General features: G+C 37.2%; 1 protein-coding gene across 1 annotated transcript; it reads left to right on the top strand.

The window, feature by feature from the left end:
* The first annotated feature begins 88 nt into the window (after window positions 1-88).
* Window positions 89-15,530, top strand: pde6a (phosphodiesterase 6A, cGMP-specific, rod, alpha). The gene is made up of 22 exons (XM_060885158.1): window positions 89-608; window positions 2,171-2,323; window positions 2,561-2,650; window positions 2,739-2,879; window positions 4,354-4,428; window positions 4,545-4,609; window positions 7,426-7,492; window positions 7,640-7,687; window positions 7,784-7,933; window positions 8,176-8,319; window positions 8,540-8,605; window positions 8,697-8,843; window positions 9,420-9,527; window positions 10,298-10,407; window positions 10,605-10,692; window positions 10,853-10,953; window positions 11,095-11,202; window positions 11,373-11,436; window positions 12,970-13,044; window positions 13,377-13,460; window positions 14,208-14,376; window positions 15,280-15,530. Exons 1-22 carry the CDS (start codon window positions 132-134, stop codon window positions 15,324-15,326), a joined length of 2,577 nt encoding a protein of 858 aa, XP_060741141.1. The 5' UTR covers window positions 89-131; the 3' UTR covers window positions 15,327-15,530.
* Window positions 15,531-16,270: the final 740 nt, after the last annotated feature.

Here is a 16,270-nt window from a genome sequence, read left to right as displayed (position 1 = left end):
CAATCCACATAATCCCATTTAGATCTGCCCACATTGCAAGTATAGAAGACATCACACACCACTGGAGTGTTTCAGTCCTACAGGAAACTCTCAAAGGACATAGACAGTTTTTTCTCAATTAAGGCAGCTATATGGCTGTAGTAGACCAGGATGTGGCTGAAAAGTTTCTGGACAGTAATCCTGCCTTTGCCAAGCAATACTATGATTCCCACTTCAGAGCCCAGATTGTGTCACACCTGCTGGCCACATCAAAGAAGAGTGAAGTGGACATCAGCCAGTACCACGAGCTGAGCTCTTTGGAGGAGAGTGAGTTTGTGTTTGACATGGTGCGAGACCTTCAGGACCACCTACAGATGGAGAGGGCTCTGTTCAACCTCATGCGCCATCTGAGCTTCATCATACGTGCTGACCGCATGAGCCTGTTCATGTACCGGCAGAGGAATGGCACAGCTGAGCTGGCCACTCGCCTCTTCAACGTCCACAAAAATGCCACAATGGAGGAGTGCCTGGTCCAACCAGACAGTGAGATTGTGTATCCACTGGACATGGGTATAGTGGGTCATGTTGCCACCGTCAAGAAGACAGTTAATGTACCAGATGTGAAACAGGTACAGTAGGCTACAGTCTAGGACTGGACATGTACATGTGTTATAATCTCAGTATAATCTAATTTACTGCTGTTAGATATTCACAATGGTCTAGATGACTGAAAGCTTTATAAATATTTAGAATTTTGTTAGAATATTAATAGTGTTAGAATGTGACACAATATATTAAATACTGCATCAATAATGTGACCCACTTGCTTCCGAAAAACAATATTTTGACCAGTAGAGAGCAGTGTAAGTTCACATTTCTGTAGCATGACATGAACATGCCAACAATCTAAAAACATCAAGCTTTACATTCAATTCCCCAGATTATAAATCAGATAAAGGCAAAATACTCAATAGTGCAATGATTTATTGTATTTTTCTTGGTAGGTATAGAATATGACAAATGTCACTCTATTTATGTGAATATTTAAACAATTGTAACACATTTAATGCTCTAATTAATAATGAAATGAAATGAAATGAAGTGAAAATAAAGAATACCAATTTTATAATCACAACACTCGAAGATCCAACAGAGTAATATAATCCTAAATCACACTACTGCAAATAAAAACAAAAAACAAAAGGTACACAATGGTCTCAAATGAAAACCGTGAAATTCTCTCTTATAGCAATCAGTTCAGAAAGGAACAGAATGTCCCTCTCTCTTAGTAGCATGAAAACCTGCTACTCTACTGGAAAACGACTTTCACTGTAGAACACGACCTCTGCTTAGCACATAATCATTTGTAATAAATTGACTGCCTTTATCTTTGTCGATGAAAATGTGACTGAAATACAAAGTCTCTGGGCTGCAGCAGTGGTGCTCCCTCCTTGCTTAAGCCCATCTCCTATCTAACTGACCATCTGAAAATATCACTATATGTTCAATAACTTTGTCTTTAATAATATACTAAAAGATTGCTCTTTTGCTTTGATTGCTCTTTGGGTAAATTCTTTGCTCCACAAACTATATGATTGCAGAGTGGAATTAGTGCATTAGGTCTCTTTCTTTCCACTGGCTATGATGGGCCACAGGGAATAAAGCTCTTTAATCTTGCTTGAATTAGAGCGACCCTGGATTAGATTTAAAGGTCAGTGCATAAAGCCGTGTTCTCCAAGTCAGCGGAATAGCAGCAGCTTACCTGCACCTTTTATGTTTCAGCTAAATCAAAAAATGTCTAAACTATTAAGTAAGAAAAATATAGTGTGTTGTGATCTAATCAGCTCAGAAATGTGCTGGGGCGAAGAGTGACAGCAGATTGAATCCTCACTTCCAGATTTGTTTTGTCTTTCCTGATCTCAGCCACATGTTCAGACAGACATTTGGAAGGTGCTCATTTAATGACAAAACTGACTATATTTAAATGCAGCCTAAAAGCATATACAAAACGTTTTAGACTTCAGGGGAAAAGCTGGAATTCCTAGCAAACAGGTGAATAAATTCGAATTGATATCCTTTCAAAACTAACTACTGTATAGTGTTGCATGTCATAATTTAGCATTCTTGGCAGTTCTTTATAAGTTGAGTCATGCTTCCATGATGATTCTTTACATGTGGTTTTTTTGTTCAGTGCACTCACTTCAGTGACTTTGTGGACACACTGACAGAGTATGAGACTAAGAACGTACTGGCGACTCCCATCATGAACGGGAAGGACATGGTGGCTGTCTTAATGGCGGTGAACAAGATTGGTGGCTCCTGTTTCACCACACAGGATGAAGAGGTGTCTGTCGTTCCCATTTTTCTTTCTTGTTCTCTCTCTCTCTCTCTGCCTCTCTGTCACACTCTTGCACATTATATTATTCACTTTTGTTCCAGATCACACAAACATTGGCACTACACATCGATGTGCATCATGCAGACATGTACAGCAATGCTTATATCTTAGTTCTGTCCATTATATTCTCTGCTTACTGTAAGAGTCAGACTTCTGCTTGAAAACTGAATATCTTTCTTTAAGGCGCTGAACAAATATTTGAACTTTGCCAATCTGGTTCTCCGAGTGTTTCACCTGAGCTACCTGCACAACTGTGAAACCAGAAGAGGACAGGTGAGATGATTGGTAATATTTTATAATTTTACCTAGTACAACAACACAGTGGCTTTAACAGTGGTTTCCGTTTACATCTCCCTGGCAGGTTTTGCTCTGGTCTGCCAGTAAAGTGTTTGAGGAGCTGACGGATATTGAGAGGCAGTTCCACAAAGCCCTGTACACAGTTCGAGCCTTTCTCAACTGCGACCGCTACTCCGTGGGCCTTTTGGATATGACCAAGACAAAAGTAATCTAACTGAACATTGCAGTAGTGCTATGATGTTTGAATTAGAACTGGGTTAATAAGTAGATTAGTAATAAGTAGGTAACTATATGACTTTAAAAAAAAAACACTTGATAAGTAAATATGTGTTTTAATAATTGAAAAACTATGATGTAAGACAAGGCTCTGCATTGCGATATTGACACAGAGACTGAAAAAGCAAATATGACAAACGCATTACACATATAATTCTATGTAACACTCAACTGTAAGGTCCAGAAATGAGCATTTTTTAAAACCTGACCTAAATCTTTCATCTAACAACTGAGTTTATTATGATGCTCTTTAGAAAGTCAGTAAATGATGAAAAATATTCATTAACAGCCTCATGACTCATACAGTATACAGCCAACAGTAATGATAATGCTTAAGTATTAGCGTATCTACACATTTGGAAACTACAGTAAATATTATGGCTTGCAGTATTAATAAAGATTTATTTTTAGGCTATAATACAGTGTAAGGTTGACATTCTAAACTAAACCCTTCCATGACATTCATTCATTCATTTTCTACCGCTTATCCGAACTACCTATCTCAGGCGTCATCGGGCATCAAGGCAGGATACACCCTGTACAGAGTGCCAACCCATCGCAGGGCACACACACACTCTCTCATTCACTCACGCACTCACACACTACAGACAATTTTCCAGAGATGCCAATCAACCTACCATGCATGTCTTTGGACCGGGGGAGGAAACCGGAGTACCCGGAGGAAACCCCCGAGGCACGGGGAGAACATGCAAACTCCACACACACAAGGCGGAGGGGGGAATCGAACCCCCAACCCTGGAGGTGTGAGGCGAATGTGCTAACCACTAAGCCACCGTGCCCCCCTTCCATGACATATTAATACAAATGAAACATACAAATTGTTCATTGTTGTGAAGGAAGAAAGTTGAGTAAATTCACACAACTCTACAGCTGTTCTAATCCGTAGTTCCATCATTGTCCCATTTCTTACCGTATCCTCAAATAAATGAACCATATTTGATATCATCATTATACTCATTTTTATCAGACATCTGGTTGTCTGAAAGCAACTGATTAATGGTGCTGGGTTTGAATTTAAAGCTGTGAATTGTCCCGAGTTTATGAAATAAACTAAATCTAAAGATAAAAATGTTTGGATTAACCTACAATACACTGTATAAATAAGCTCATTAATAATAAAAATGATCTTCAATATTATTACGTATAAGTCACAGTGTTAATTTACAGCTTGAGTTAATATAATGTAAATAAATATCTTTACCAGTAGAAATGTATATTCATATATGACTCAGTCAGACTTTAAGGTATACACTTCATTATATTTTTCTATTGATTTATTAAGAAAGCACTAATGAAGTATTAATATATTCTTATTTGTGGAAACTATGGATTTTACCTCAGTGAATGCTAACCTTTGTAAGCATGTCTTATTATGCTTTTAGGAGTTTTTTGACCTTTGGCCTGTTCTGATGGGTGAGGTGCCTCCGTATTCAGGACCAAAGACTCCTGATGGCAGAGTGAGTAGCGAACATCAAGACATTAAATACTCTTCATTTCCTAAAATCCTATATTCTGTTTCTCAAAGACAGCTGCATGTGTTAAGGAGAAACTCATGATATTACTTTCCCCTCAGGAAATCATTTTTTACAAAGTGATTGATTATATATTACATGGAAAGGAGGACATTAAAGTAATACCGTAAGTCACTTCACTTTTATCATTTCTGATCTGAAAAATTTACTCACTTGGATTTATTTATAGCCTTGGGCTGAAGCCGATTATGCCTGTCAGAAATAGACGCCGCTTTTATTAAAATATAGAAGAATGTAACATCATAACAGAAGCACCAGTTTAAAAAGAAGCTTAAAAATTAACCAGTCTTTAATACAATAGAATCTTGACATTCATTCAGCATAAATGGAGCCAGGGAATTAGTCAAAATTTGGGAATCTATCACATCTGAAACGCCTTTTTCTTTATTACTGCCTATATATATCACTGTTTATTTATTTCACTCCTCGTGATAAAAGTTGGCATTCACCACCTCCCCACCTCCTCCCACTCAACGCTATCTTTGTTTAAACAAAAAAAGAGCCTAGTTATCTAGCGAAATCACACCTCCATCCTCCATTAAAGGCAGTAGTAAGCATTCACAAAAGAAGAGCTTCCCCATATGTGTGTATATATATATATATATATATATATATATATATATATATATATATATATATATATATATATATATATGGGGAAGCTCTATATTTTTGAAACTGTATTTTATAATCATAATTATCACCATTATCCATTATTCAGCACTATTTATTTCAGACCTCAGCTTGGTTTGTTGCTTACAATATATATATATATATATATATATATATATATATATATATATATATATATATGTATATATATATATATATATATATATATATGTATATATATATGTATATATATATATATATAACTCGGAATATATTGAATGAAAACTCGGAATATATTGAATGGAAAGTCTGAATATATTGAATGGAAAGTCTGAATATATTGAATGGATTCTGACGTCATCAAGGCGCACCCGATATCACTTGAGTAAAGTTGGCTGCATATTCACAGATTCGAGTTTCCCAAGTCAATAACTCCTGAGCTAAACGCTCTAATTACACAAATAACATCTCTTTTTTATAGTAGTAATGTAGAGAGGCAGCTACAACCCAATTTTCCTCAATATCAGCTTTCCTCCGCGTTGGAAAAAATACATAAGTCTCTATGTGCGAACACCTAAGAGACAGATTCCAAGGGACCGTCTGCAAAGTGCAAAACCGGGTTTTCGGGCTTTGCAGACGGTCCCTTGGAATCTGTCTCTCAGTCGTCTGCACTATAGAGACTTATGTATTTTTTCCAACGCGGAGGAAAGCTGATATTGAGGAAAATTGGGTTGTAGCTGCCTCTCTACATTACTACGATAAAAAAAGAGGTGTTATTTGTGTAGTAACACCCTTTAGTTCAGGAGTTATTGACTCAGGAAACTCGAATCTGTGAATATGCAGCCAACTTTACTTAAGTTCCCCTATTTACATATCTAACAGACACGGATCAAGATCACTAATTTGGATCTCTTTTGGTGTCCACTACACTACTGTCTGCCTATTGTCTGATGCTAGGTAGGTGGGTTAATATGGGTTTGTAATAGCAGATTTGGTTGTAAATAATTTTATTGTTATAAACTTTCAAATTACACTAGGCCATCTCACTGTATCCAAAAGACACATATTGCTGCTGAATTGACAGTTGTAAGACACAATATGCCTGAAGTATTGGAAAAGTCACGCAAGACTGGTGACTTTGTTAAATTTCTTTAAACCTGCAAATATCTGTCTTTTGGATACAGTGAGATGACCTAGTGTAATTTGAAAATTTATAACAATAAAATTATTTACAATTTACAACCAAATCTGCTATTACAAACCCATATTAACCCACCTACCTAGCAGCGAATAAGTTTATCGCTCACTCAGTCATTCTGCCTAAAGTACAAAATATCGGGTGCGTCTTGATGACGTCAGGATTCATTCAATATATTCCGAGTTTTCATTCAATATATTCAGAATCCATTCAATATATTCCGAGTTTTCATTCAATATATTCCGAGTTTTCATTCAATATATTCAGAATCCATTCAATATATTCCGAGTTTTCATTCAATATATTCCGAGTTTTCATTCAATATATTCAGAATCCATTCAATATATTCCGAGTTTTCATTCAATATATTCCGAGTTTTCATTCAATATATTCAGGATTCATTCAATATATTCCGAGTTTTCACTCAATTCTCTCATGAATAATTTCCTAAACGGCATGCCATAATATACGTATATATATATATATATATATATATATATATATATATATATATATATATATATATATATATATATATATATACATATATATATATATATATATACATATATATATTACATTTGGTTACATGACAGAGATAATAATGATTGTATAATACAGTTTCACACTGCATCATGGATTAATGTAGTCTTTAGTAAGTTGTTGAAGTTGATGAAGCATTTGATCATTAAATCAGATTAAGTTCAACAAGCTTCTCTGTCAGGAAAAAAAATTAAGTTAAATCAAGACTCTGGGATAGAAACAGAGATGTCGAACTCCAAATTGGTACTGTACATATGTTGAATTGCTTACTGTTGTTGCTGCCCATTCAAGGTCCCTAGACATGAACATTTTATATATAGACATGAGTAATATTAGGGCTTTTTGAGTCTATGTATTTAAATGACTTACATTTATCTGATTTATAGATGAGCAGTTGAGGGTTTAAGGGCCTTGTACAAGAATCCAGCAGTGGCAGTTTGGTACTACTGGGATTTGAGCTCATAACCTTCCAAGCAGTAGTCTAACATCTTAACCACTGAGAGATGTATTGTACATATTGCATACTGTCATATTGTTAGCAATTCTGCTGTATTTGCTCTGTTATATAGGAATCCCACTGCTGATCACTGGGCTCTGGTCAGTGGACTGCCCACCTACGTGGCCGAGAATGGTCTGGTAAGAGTCGTCTGTCACTGGAACAGTCATACCAGTCACAAGCAGAAAGGCATTAACTGAATATACTGTAATGATTGCATACTATGGACACACATGTTTTTGTAGAGAAGAATCTCATGGTGTTGATAGTCTCCATCTTTCCTGCAGATCTGTAACATCATGAATGCTGCCGATGATGACTTCTTCAACTTTCAAGTAAAAACAATGAATTCATTATTTCTACTGCATTTGGGAACTGTATTAATTGAACCGTGCTTTGAAGCTCAACTTTGTTGCTGTTGTTATTTTAAGAAAGAGCCTTTGGATGAATCAGGCTGGACTGTAAAGAATGTCTTGTCTCTACCCATCGTCAACAAGAAAGAGGAAATAGTTGGTGTGGCAACATTTTATAACAGGAAAGATGGAAAGCCGTTCGATGAAATGGACGAAACACTAATGGAGGTATTTGAGGATTCAGACTGAGTCACAGTTGTATTTTTACACAGCACAGTCTGCATTATTGATTTATCAACTCTTTACCCAGAGACTGTGAAGATTTCCAAATCATTTTCAAATGATTTTTTTTTTCCAGTCCGTTCTCACTAATTCATCTTTAGTACTATGAGAATAAATTGGTTGCATTTTAGTGATCATCAATAATCAAAGTTTATTTTAATTCCAGTTCTTGTCCTGTTTTATTTTAGTCCTTAACTCAGTTCCTGGGCTGGTCAGTGCTCAACACAGACACGTATGATAAAATGAACAAGCTAGAGAATCGCAAAGACATCTTTCAGGACATGGTTCTTTACCATGTCAAGTGCAGAAAGGATGAGATTCAGAACATCTTGGTGAGTCTTTGCACCATAACATTGTCAGATAAACAGTATTGCATACATATTATAAACATACAAACCAAAGTATCTGTTAATCAGACCTTTTTTTATTAAAATGTACAGTAAAAATAGTATAATATGTATAATATGGAACTATAGTAACCCACAAAGAAACTATTATCTTTTCTATGATATTGTTAAAATAATTATTTTATTATTGACTCTTTTGTGCTAGAATACACAGGAGTTGTATAAGAAAGAACCAAATGAATGTGACGAAGATGAACTGGAAGAGATTCTGGTATAAAAACCAGCAACACAAATAAAGGAAATATTCAAATAGAATTAATTAGCTAGATATTTAATTTAGTTTCCTTTTATCTGTCTTAAAGGCAGAAACTCTACTAAACCCAGCAGAATCAGAGATCTTCGAGTTTCATTTCTGTGACTTTGAGTTTTCTGAGCTGGACCTGGTTAAGTGTGGTATATCAATGTACTATGAGCTGGGAGTGGTGGACAAGTTTCATATACCTCGTGAGGTTAGTACTAACAATAAGTGAATCTTTATTACAAATTATGCCAATCTGGGGGTCCAAGATGCTCTCTGGGTTGCAAATTGTGGCTTTGTTTCTTCCCTAGTCCCTATTTTTCCATTAGATCGGGTCTGTTAATTCTTTCCTCCAAGCGTTTAAGCAGTAGTGTGAAAAGATGCAGTATGTGGCTGTATATCTCGGAGGAAGCATGTGCTAGCTCTCACATCTACCTAGATTGGTAGCTGTCATGTGCTAGAGAAACTTTAGTTAGTGGAGAAGACAGTCTTTTTCTTTGGTCTCCCAAGCTGCTCTCAACTGGTTAGTTTTGTGCTACTTGACAATGCATAGGGCAACACCATCCCACCATCCCACCATCAAACACTCCTAAATTTGGATTCCAAGCTATAGATGGCCATGGTATTATTGGGATTCAAACTCATTATTTGCTGAGAGCTTTTCTATTGCACCACTTAGTCCCAGTAACGCCAGTACCTCTGTGCTGTAAACATAAACCTTAAACTAAATATTTCAGAATTCACACTGCTTGGTTAAGAAGGCAAATAAAGTGTCATATGTTTCCAGGTGCTGGTGAGATTTGTGTACTCCGTCAGTAAAGGCTATAGAAGGATTACCTACCACAACTGGAGACACGGCTTCAATGTGGGCCAGACAATGTTCACACTTCTCATGGTAAAATATAGCTATGTTGTCAACAAGCACTTGATGCATTCAGCAAATTATAGACCAACAATTGAATCTATAAACAGAATTGATCATCTCTCCCAAGATACAACCAAATGACCCCCCTTACATGTGCATTTGACAGATTCCTTCCAAATATGTTGTCACATTTTCAAAGTTTGCTGCCAATATGTACGGTTATAAAGCCCTCCTCCAGTATGTATTCCTTAAAAAGGAGATCTAGAAGCAAGATAATGAGGCATCCAGGCATGAAACTGCATCATGCTGTCTCATCAGTAAACACAGACATTGAGTCATATGACAGACTGGATGGAATTTTGTTGCCGATGAGAGTCCAGTCCTTAATGAGCACCACTCCCAGGTGTCACTGAACGTAATGAGCTCTCTGGAGTCCAGTATAGACATTGAGTCTCCTCACACAGCTCCGCAGGGGTGTTCTTTAACCCTTAAGTTCAAAACAACACATTTTATATTTTCATCTAAAAGCGGATTAACACAGAGACTTTATTTTTCCAATAGGAAACATAGCTACTAGGCACAAACATTTATACTAGGGACATGTTTTACCAGAGAGTAACAAGGTGAAATAAATTGCCCCTTATATTTAAATTCATAATTATAAAGCCTGTCACATGCAATGGAAATTTTCATGTTTATTTCCATATTTATTTGGTATTCTAAATTATCTCAGAAGTAAGCAACAGCAAATGAAAACAGAACAAAACTACTGAATTAAAAAACTAAATATTTTTTATCAGACTGGTGACCTGAAGCGTTACTACACAGACTTGGAGGCTATGGCTATGGTCACAGCCGGCTTATGCCACGATATCGATCACCGTGGGACAAACAACCTCTACCAAATAAAGTATGAGCTGCATACTTACAACCATACTTGCAGTCGCATACTTACAACCACTTACAAGCATAATTACTACCCTAAACGGCAAAGATGTTACTGTTACGTTTGATGACAACGTCTTTCTATGATCTGTTGCTTTTCATTTGTGTGACATTAATTTAGCATGTTTTTAGATCATCTCCTTTCTGGAATTATTTTCTCAGATCTGCGAACCCGCTGGCAAAGCTGCACGGTTCTTCCATTCTTGAGAGGCACCATCTGGAGTTTGGTAAAACCCTGCTGAGAGATGAAGTGAGCTTAAGACTTGATGTGCTTCCCTAATTTATCAAACCATCTTATAATATTTTAAAGAAATTTCATCTTGTCTGTGCATGCCAAGCAAATTCGAAAGAACCTGACCACTAGGATCTGCATATTTTTCTAATCACTGTCTATATATTCATCTTTTCAGGCTTTGAATATCTACCAGAATCTTAATCGACGGCAGCACGACATTGTCATCCATTTGATGGATGTAGCTATTATTGCCACAGATTTGGCTTTGTATTTCAAGTAAGGATATTACTTATAATGCTGTGAATGTGGTTCATGAATGCTGGCTTGTTGATAAGTGTATCACCATGGAAACACTCTTGAGCTGTCATTTGTGTGTCACTGTGAATGGCATTCAGTTAATTGTTATATTGCTCACAGGAAAAGAACCATGTTCCAAAAAATTGTGGATCAATCCAAAACCTATGAGAACTGGAACGACTGGACCAAGTACATGATGCTGGAGACGACCAGGAAAGAAATCGTGATGTAAGAAACGACTAACAGTGTTGCCACTATGTGACTGTGTGGCAGTATTATTTGACTAACTTACAGAAAGAGAAATAAACCATTGCGTTCTCCATTTTTGACTGTGATATTAGTCCATATGAGTTCATTCACATATTCACAGCATGACGTTGATGATGTTTTCATGGCAGGGCAATGATGATGACTGCCTGTGATTTATCTGCTATTGCCAAGCCCTGGGAGATCCAAAGCAAGGTATGGCATTATATCGGCATAATGCAGTTTTGCTCAGCAGGCCAGATTTAACAGCTCCTGCATGAAAAGGCTGCGGCTGCACAAATATATTTGTGTTTTCAGGCAATAATGTAATGAGATTCGGGTGCTTTTCATATGGTAATGTAATATGTTGTTTATGCTATGTTATTATATGCTTTGCTTCTGATGACAGGCTAAAATAAGTAACTAAGCTTTGGAAAACAAATGGAGGACAAATAATGACTGAGCTTACTGTTTTGGTCCTGTTCAGTTGTGTGATTACCAACAGAGTAGATTGTTTATGATCATGATGCTTCTGTTCTGTTGAGCTGATTAATTGCAACTTTCAGGATTGGTCAGGATTTATTTGAGACCAGTCCGGATTGGCCAGAATTTCTTCAGTCGCAGGCAGGATTGGCCAGAATTACTTTGGGAGTAGGCGGGACTATTCAGTTTCTTTAGGAGCTGGAAAGATTGATCAGAATTCTTTCAAGAGCTGGTAGAATTGGTCAGATTTTTATGAGGGATTACTAGATTGGTCAAAATTCATTGAGGAACTTGCAGTATTAGGCATAATTTCTTCAGAAGAAGTCATGCTTGAACAGAATTTATTTGGAGGCTAACAGGATTGGTCAGAATGTTTTTTTTTTTGGAAACAGGCAGTACTGAGCAGAATTCCTTTAGGAGCTGGCAGGATTTATCGGAATTCCTTTGGAAGCTGGCAGCCTTGGTCAGAAATCATTAGATGAACTGGCAAAGGTGATCAAAATATTTGTGAAGGGAAGGCAGGATTGGTCAGAATTCCTTCAAAAGCAGACGGGATTGTACAAAATTTCTTTAGAAGCTGGCATAATAGATCCTAATTCCTTTGGGAGCAGACAGGAATGGGATTTTTTTTAAACAGTTATATGCAGACCTCCTCCAAGAATAACAGCTTACATCAACTACTTTCCAAGACTGCAATTTGTCTTTTACCAGAGAGTGCAGCAAATTAAACCCCCTTTAAATAAGATGTTTCCTTGCAGCTATTTCACATATAAATTTAAAAGATTTATTCAAAAGCTCCATTGCACAGACAGGCTGATATCCCACCTTATAAAATATCAGTTGACTGCTAATCTAATTTGATCACTGCTACAGACATAAAAGATTGCAATGGGAAAATGTATCTCCGTGTCCTGCCTCAGCCAATATAACACTGACGTTTAATATCTGTGTGCAGTTGTTTACGTAGCGCAGATCAAATTAATGAATGAAGCACACACAGGAAACTTAATCAGTGCTTTGCAATCACTTCACTTAGCATCAACATCAAATAAATATCAAGAAATCATATTCCTAATGTCTAGAGCTTTTACAAACACAAAGGGTAAAGCTTAGAAGGCATTATAAGCACTGTAGCTAACAGTTATGATCGTCTTAATGCTCGAAGGGTTTTGTGCAAATTTCTTTTTCTGCACCATTCCAGGTATGCTTGGGATCACATCCTGGTATTTTTAAACTCATGTGCTTTGTGCATGTATGATCCTGCAGGTGGCACTGTCTGTGGCTGCGGAGTTCTGGGAGCAGGGTGACTTGGAGAGGACTGTTCTTGAGCAGCAACCTATTGTGAGACATTTGCCAGAGTGATGAGACACACAGAGGAGGCGGAGAAGAAGGCCATCCATGATGGCAAAGACAGAGAGTAGAAAAAGAAAGAGAGAGATTGCCCATAGGACACATCATGATGTACTGCCTATTATGTGGTGCAGTGAGTCATAAAGAACGGTCATAGTGGCCCAGTCAGCTGCACTATTCCCTAACTTGATATTTTACACCACACTGACTCTAGATCTTTTCATATCCTGTTCTTTCATTGGCCTACTAATTGACATTTCAAAAGATTTTAAAAAATGTTTTGTTCCGCTGTATTTTCATACTAACCTCTGTTTACCATCTAGCCCATGATGGACAGAAACAAAGCAGATGATCTACCCAAGCTGCAATGTGGTTTCATTGATTTTGTCTGCTCCTTTGTGTACAAGGTGAGAACTCTTAACTAACCCCTAAACTCTTCCAGTATTTCTAGGCATTGATAGAATTGCACCTCTTTAGAAAATACACTAATTAAGTGACAAGGTTAATTACAGTTTAGTGAATGGTTATGTAGTAAGTGGGTCTAACAATTACAGAGAGTAGTGTGTACGAATGCAACGGGAGAATGTGAAATACATTATTTATAAAGCTTCTCTGATGAAAATAAATGACCTAATGAGTCAGCCAATTTAGCTAATGACAAGCTACGTTCAGCATCTCTCATCGCTTCCAAGTTTGCCGAAATGTAACTCGCTTTAGATTTTACATGAACTTTATTTCTTGATGGTGTGTTCATCATTAATTAGTTTGACCAATTATGCATCTGGTCAAATGAATTAAAAATAGGCTGTCAGTGTCATTCAAAATACTACTCTAAATTTTATTCCTAGTCTTGAAAATCCAAATGAAGTCCTTAAAGCACTTAGCCAAGTTCTGAACTGCTACTGATTTGTCTCTGAAAAAGCAGATTGTTCAGAACTTGACTAAAGAATTCATGAAGGTGGATTATAAAAAAATAATTTTATGTAAATCTTGATTGACCGCTCCAACAACTGTTCCTAGTTGAGAGCATACAGGTTTTCTGATAGCCGAACACCGTGAGATGTCAGTATATTAGTACACTCACGGACATGTTAGTTTGAGATTACATTGACTAAATGCTGTAGCATTAAACACTCTTCACTATCTCCCTGCAGGAGTTCTCTCGCTTCCATGTGCAGATCACACCCATGCTAGATAGGCTATTGAACAACAGGAAGGAGTGGAACGCGCTTAAAGAAATACATGAGGCTAAACTTGCTAAGATTGAAGAAGCCAAGAAAGCTAAGGAAGAGGCTGAAGCTGCTGCAGCAGCTGCCAAACAGGGTGAGAACTTTAAAACTGGCTTCTATTTAAGTAAAACTTGAAAACGAAAATTTATCATATAAAATATAAATATTCTGCTAAGGTTATCAACTGGTCACTAATGGAGACTTGAATGCAAAACTGTTTTTGGTGATTGCAGTCCTAAAGCGATTGTAGCAGAACTGTTCATATCAAATGCAGTTCAAAGATATCTTTATGGTTTGTAAGTAGTACCATCCACAGTAATCTCATGTATCTTTAGGATGTCCATGTGGGATCATACTCAGCAGCAGCAGGTGGTTTCTAAGTGATAAAATTCCAACCAGAAGTAGGGCATCAGGACGGATCAGGAAGGTCCAGGGAGCAGAAGGGGTCAGGATCACTGGTATCTGAGAGAGAGAGAGAGAGAGAGAGAGAGAGAGAGAGAGAGAGAGAGAGAGAGAGAGAGAGAGAGAGATAGAGAGAGAGAGAGAGCCAAAGGGAACCACAGGCATGGGATCATTACTAATATTTTATGATCACTGCAAAATTTGATTGGAGCTAATGGAGCATGGATAAGAGAAGTACGGTGTGCTCGTATCATTTGGGTCTAATAAGGACTCTAAGACTAAACACTATTTACATCTAAAAACTTATAGTGATCAGTCAAATAAGACCTGAGCCAGAAGAGAGCAATTTCCTTAATTCTTAAAAAAAAGTTTAAATTAAAATTAAGCAACACAAACAAGGAGAGACAAACCTGATCAGAGGCCAGTAGCAGGTCATTTACCAGTTTAACCAGGACTGTTTCTGATTCTGGCAGAATCCTTTCATTGCTGGGTTTAGGTTAATAAAAAGACAGTCCAATAAAATTGTAGATTTGACACTAAACACTGACAGAGAAATATTAACCTTAACTATGCTCTTTTCTCTCTTCTCTTCCAGCAATCGCAGCCCAAGCCTCCCAGTCCAAGACCTGTGTCCTCAGCTGAGTTTTCAACTCTTCAGAAGAGAAAGTTTCCAAAAACATATATACATTTTGTTTTCCACTTAGATTTAACATTGAAGAGTGTATGGGATTAGTGGCATCAAAACAACAGTGATGTAGCCAGAGATGAGTACATAATAACAAAATAAAATCACTGTGTGATCTGTACAGTCTGTAAATTGCCTATTTGATTCCCTTTTTCTCACTACAGCACCCAATAAAATGTGATTACACAAACTAAGTAATGAGTTTGTTCAATGTTTGAGTGATTAAATGAAGAGGAATTGCACTGATTACATCAATCTTCTTTTTATGAACCTTTTTAGATCATAATCAGCACAAAATCGAATATTTTGGGGGCTTTAATAGCCCCTACCTCATCCTCCCACCCCACTGAGGATTTTATTAGATCATGAACTGTAATGATAATACATTGATGTGTGTATATTAGTTAATGCATGTATAAAGTTTACATGATTAATTAGAGCACCGTTGAGCACATTGTACTTCCCTTCTGTTCAACAGAATTATGTGCAGTCAGGGAAAAAAACCTGACAGTGCTAAAAATAAACCTAGCAAAGCTAATAACTGTTTTACATGTTGTGACTGAGCCATACTTCTCTCTGCCTAGAGGATGCTGCACACTCGGTTGAGCTCTTGTGCGTGCTAACGGTCCCACAGGGAGCGCGCATAATGATCTAACACACGGCAGGATGATGCCCGCAGGGGATGGCGTAATTGAGCAGGGAGGTTAGTGAGCTTTTTGGCAGATTAGGAGCTGGCGAATGAGGAGGGATTTAGCTACAGCGCTGTCGTCATCCCAGACGCACAGTTAAGGTACGTCAGCATTATCTGACGTAATGTGTACCGTCCTTGAATTTCACAGCTGCCGAAAAAGGACAACTATGTGTCCTAAAGCCAGCTGTCAAAATGGTTACACACTTTTTC

This window comes from Tachysurus vachellii, chromosome 13 (genome assembly GCF_030014155.1).
Source record: "Tachysurus vachellii isolate PV-2020 chromosome 13, HZAU_Pvac_v1, whole genome shotgun sequence".
Classification (NCBI taxonomy): domain Eukaryota; kingdom Metazoa; phylum Chordata; class Actinopteri; order Siluriformes; family Bagridae; genus Tachysurus; species Tachysurus vachellii.
The sequence above is the reverse complement of the archived record's forward strand: the minus strand, read 5'-3'. Positions and strand labels throughout refer to the sequence as shown.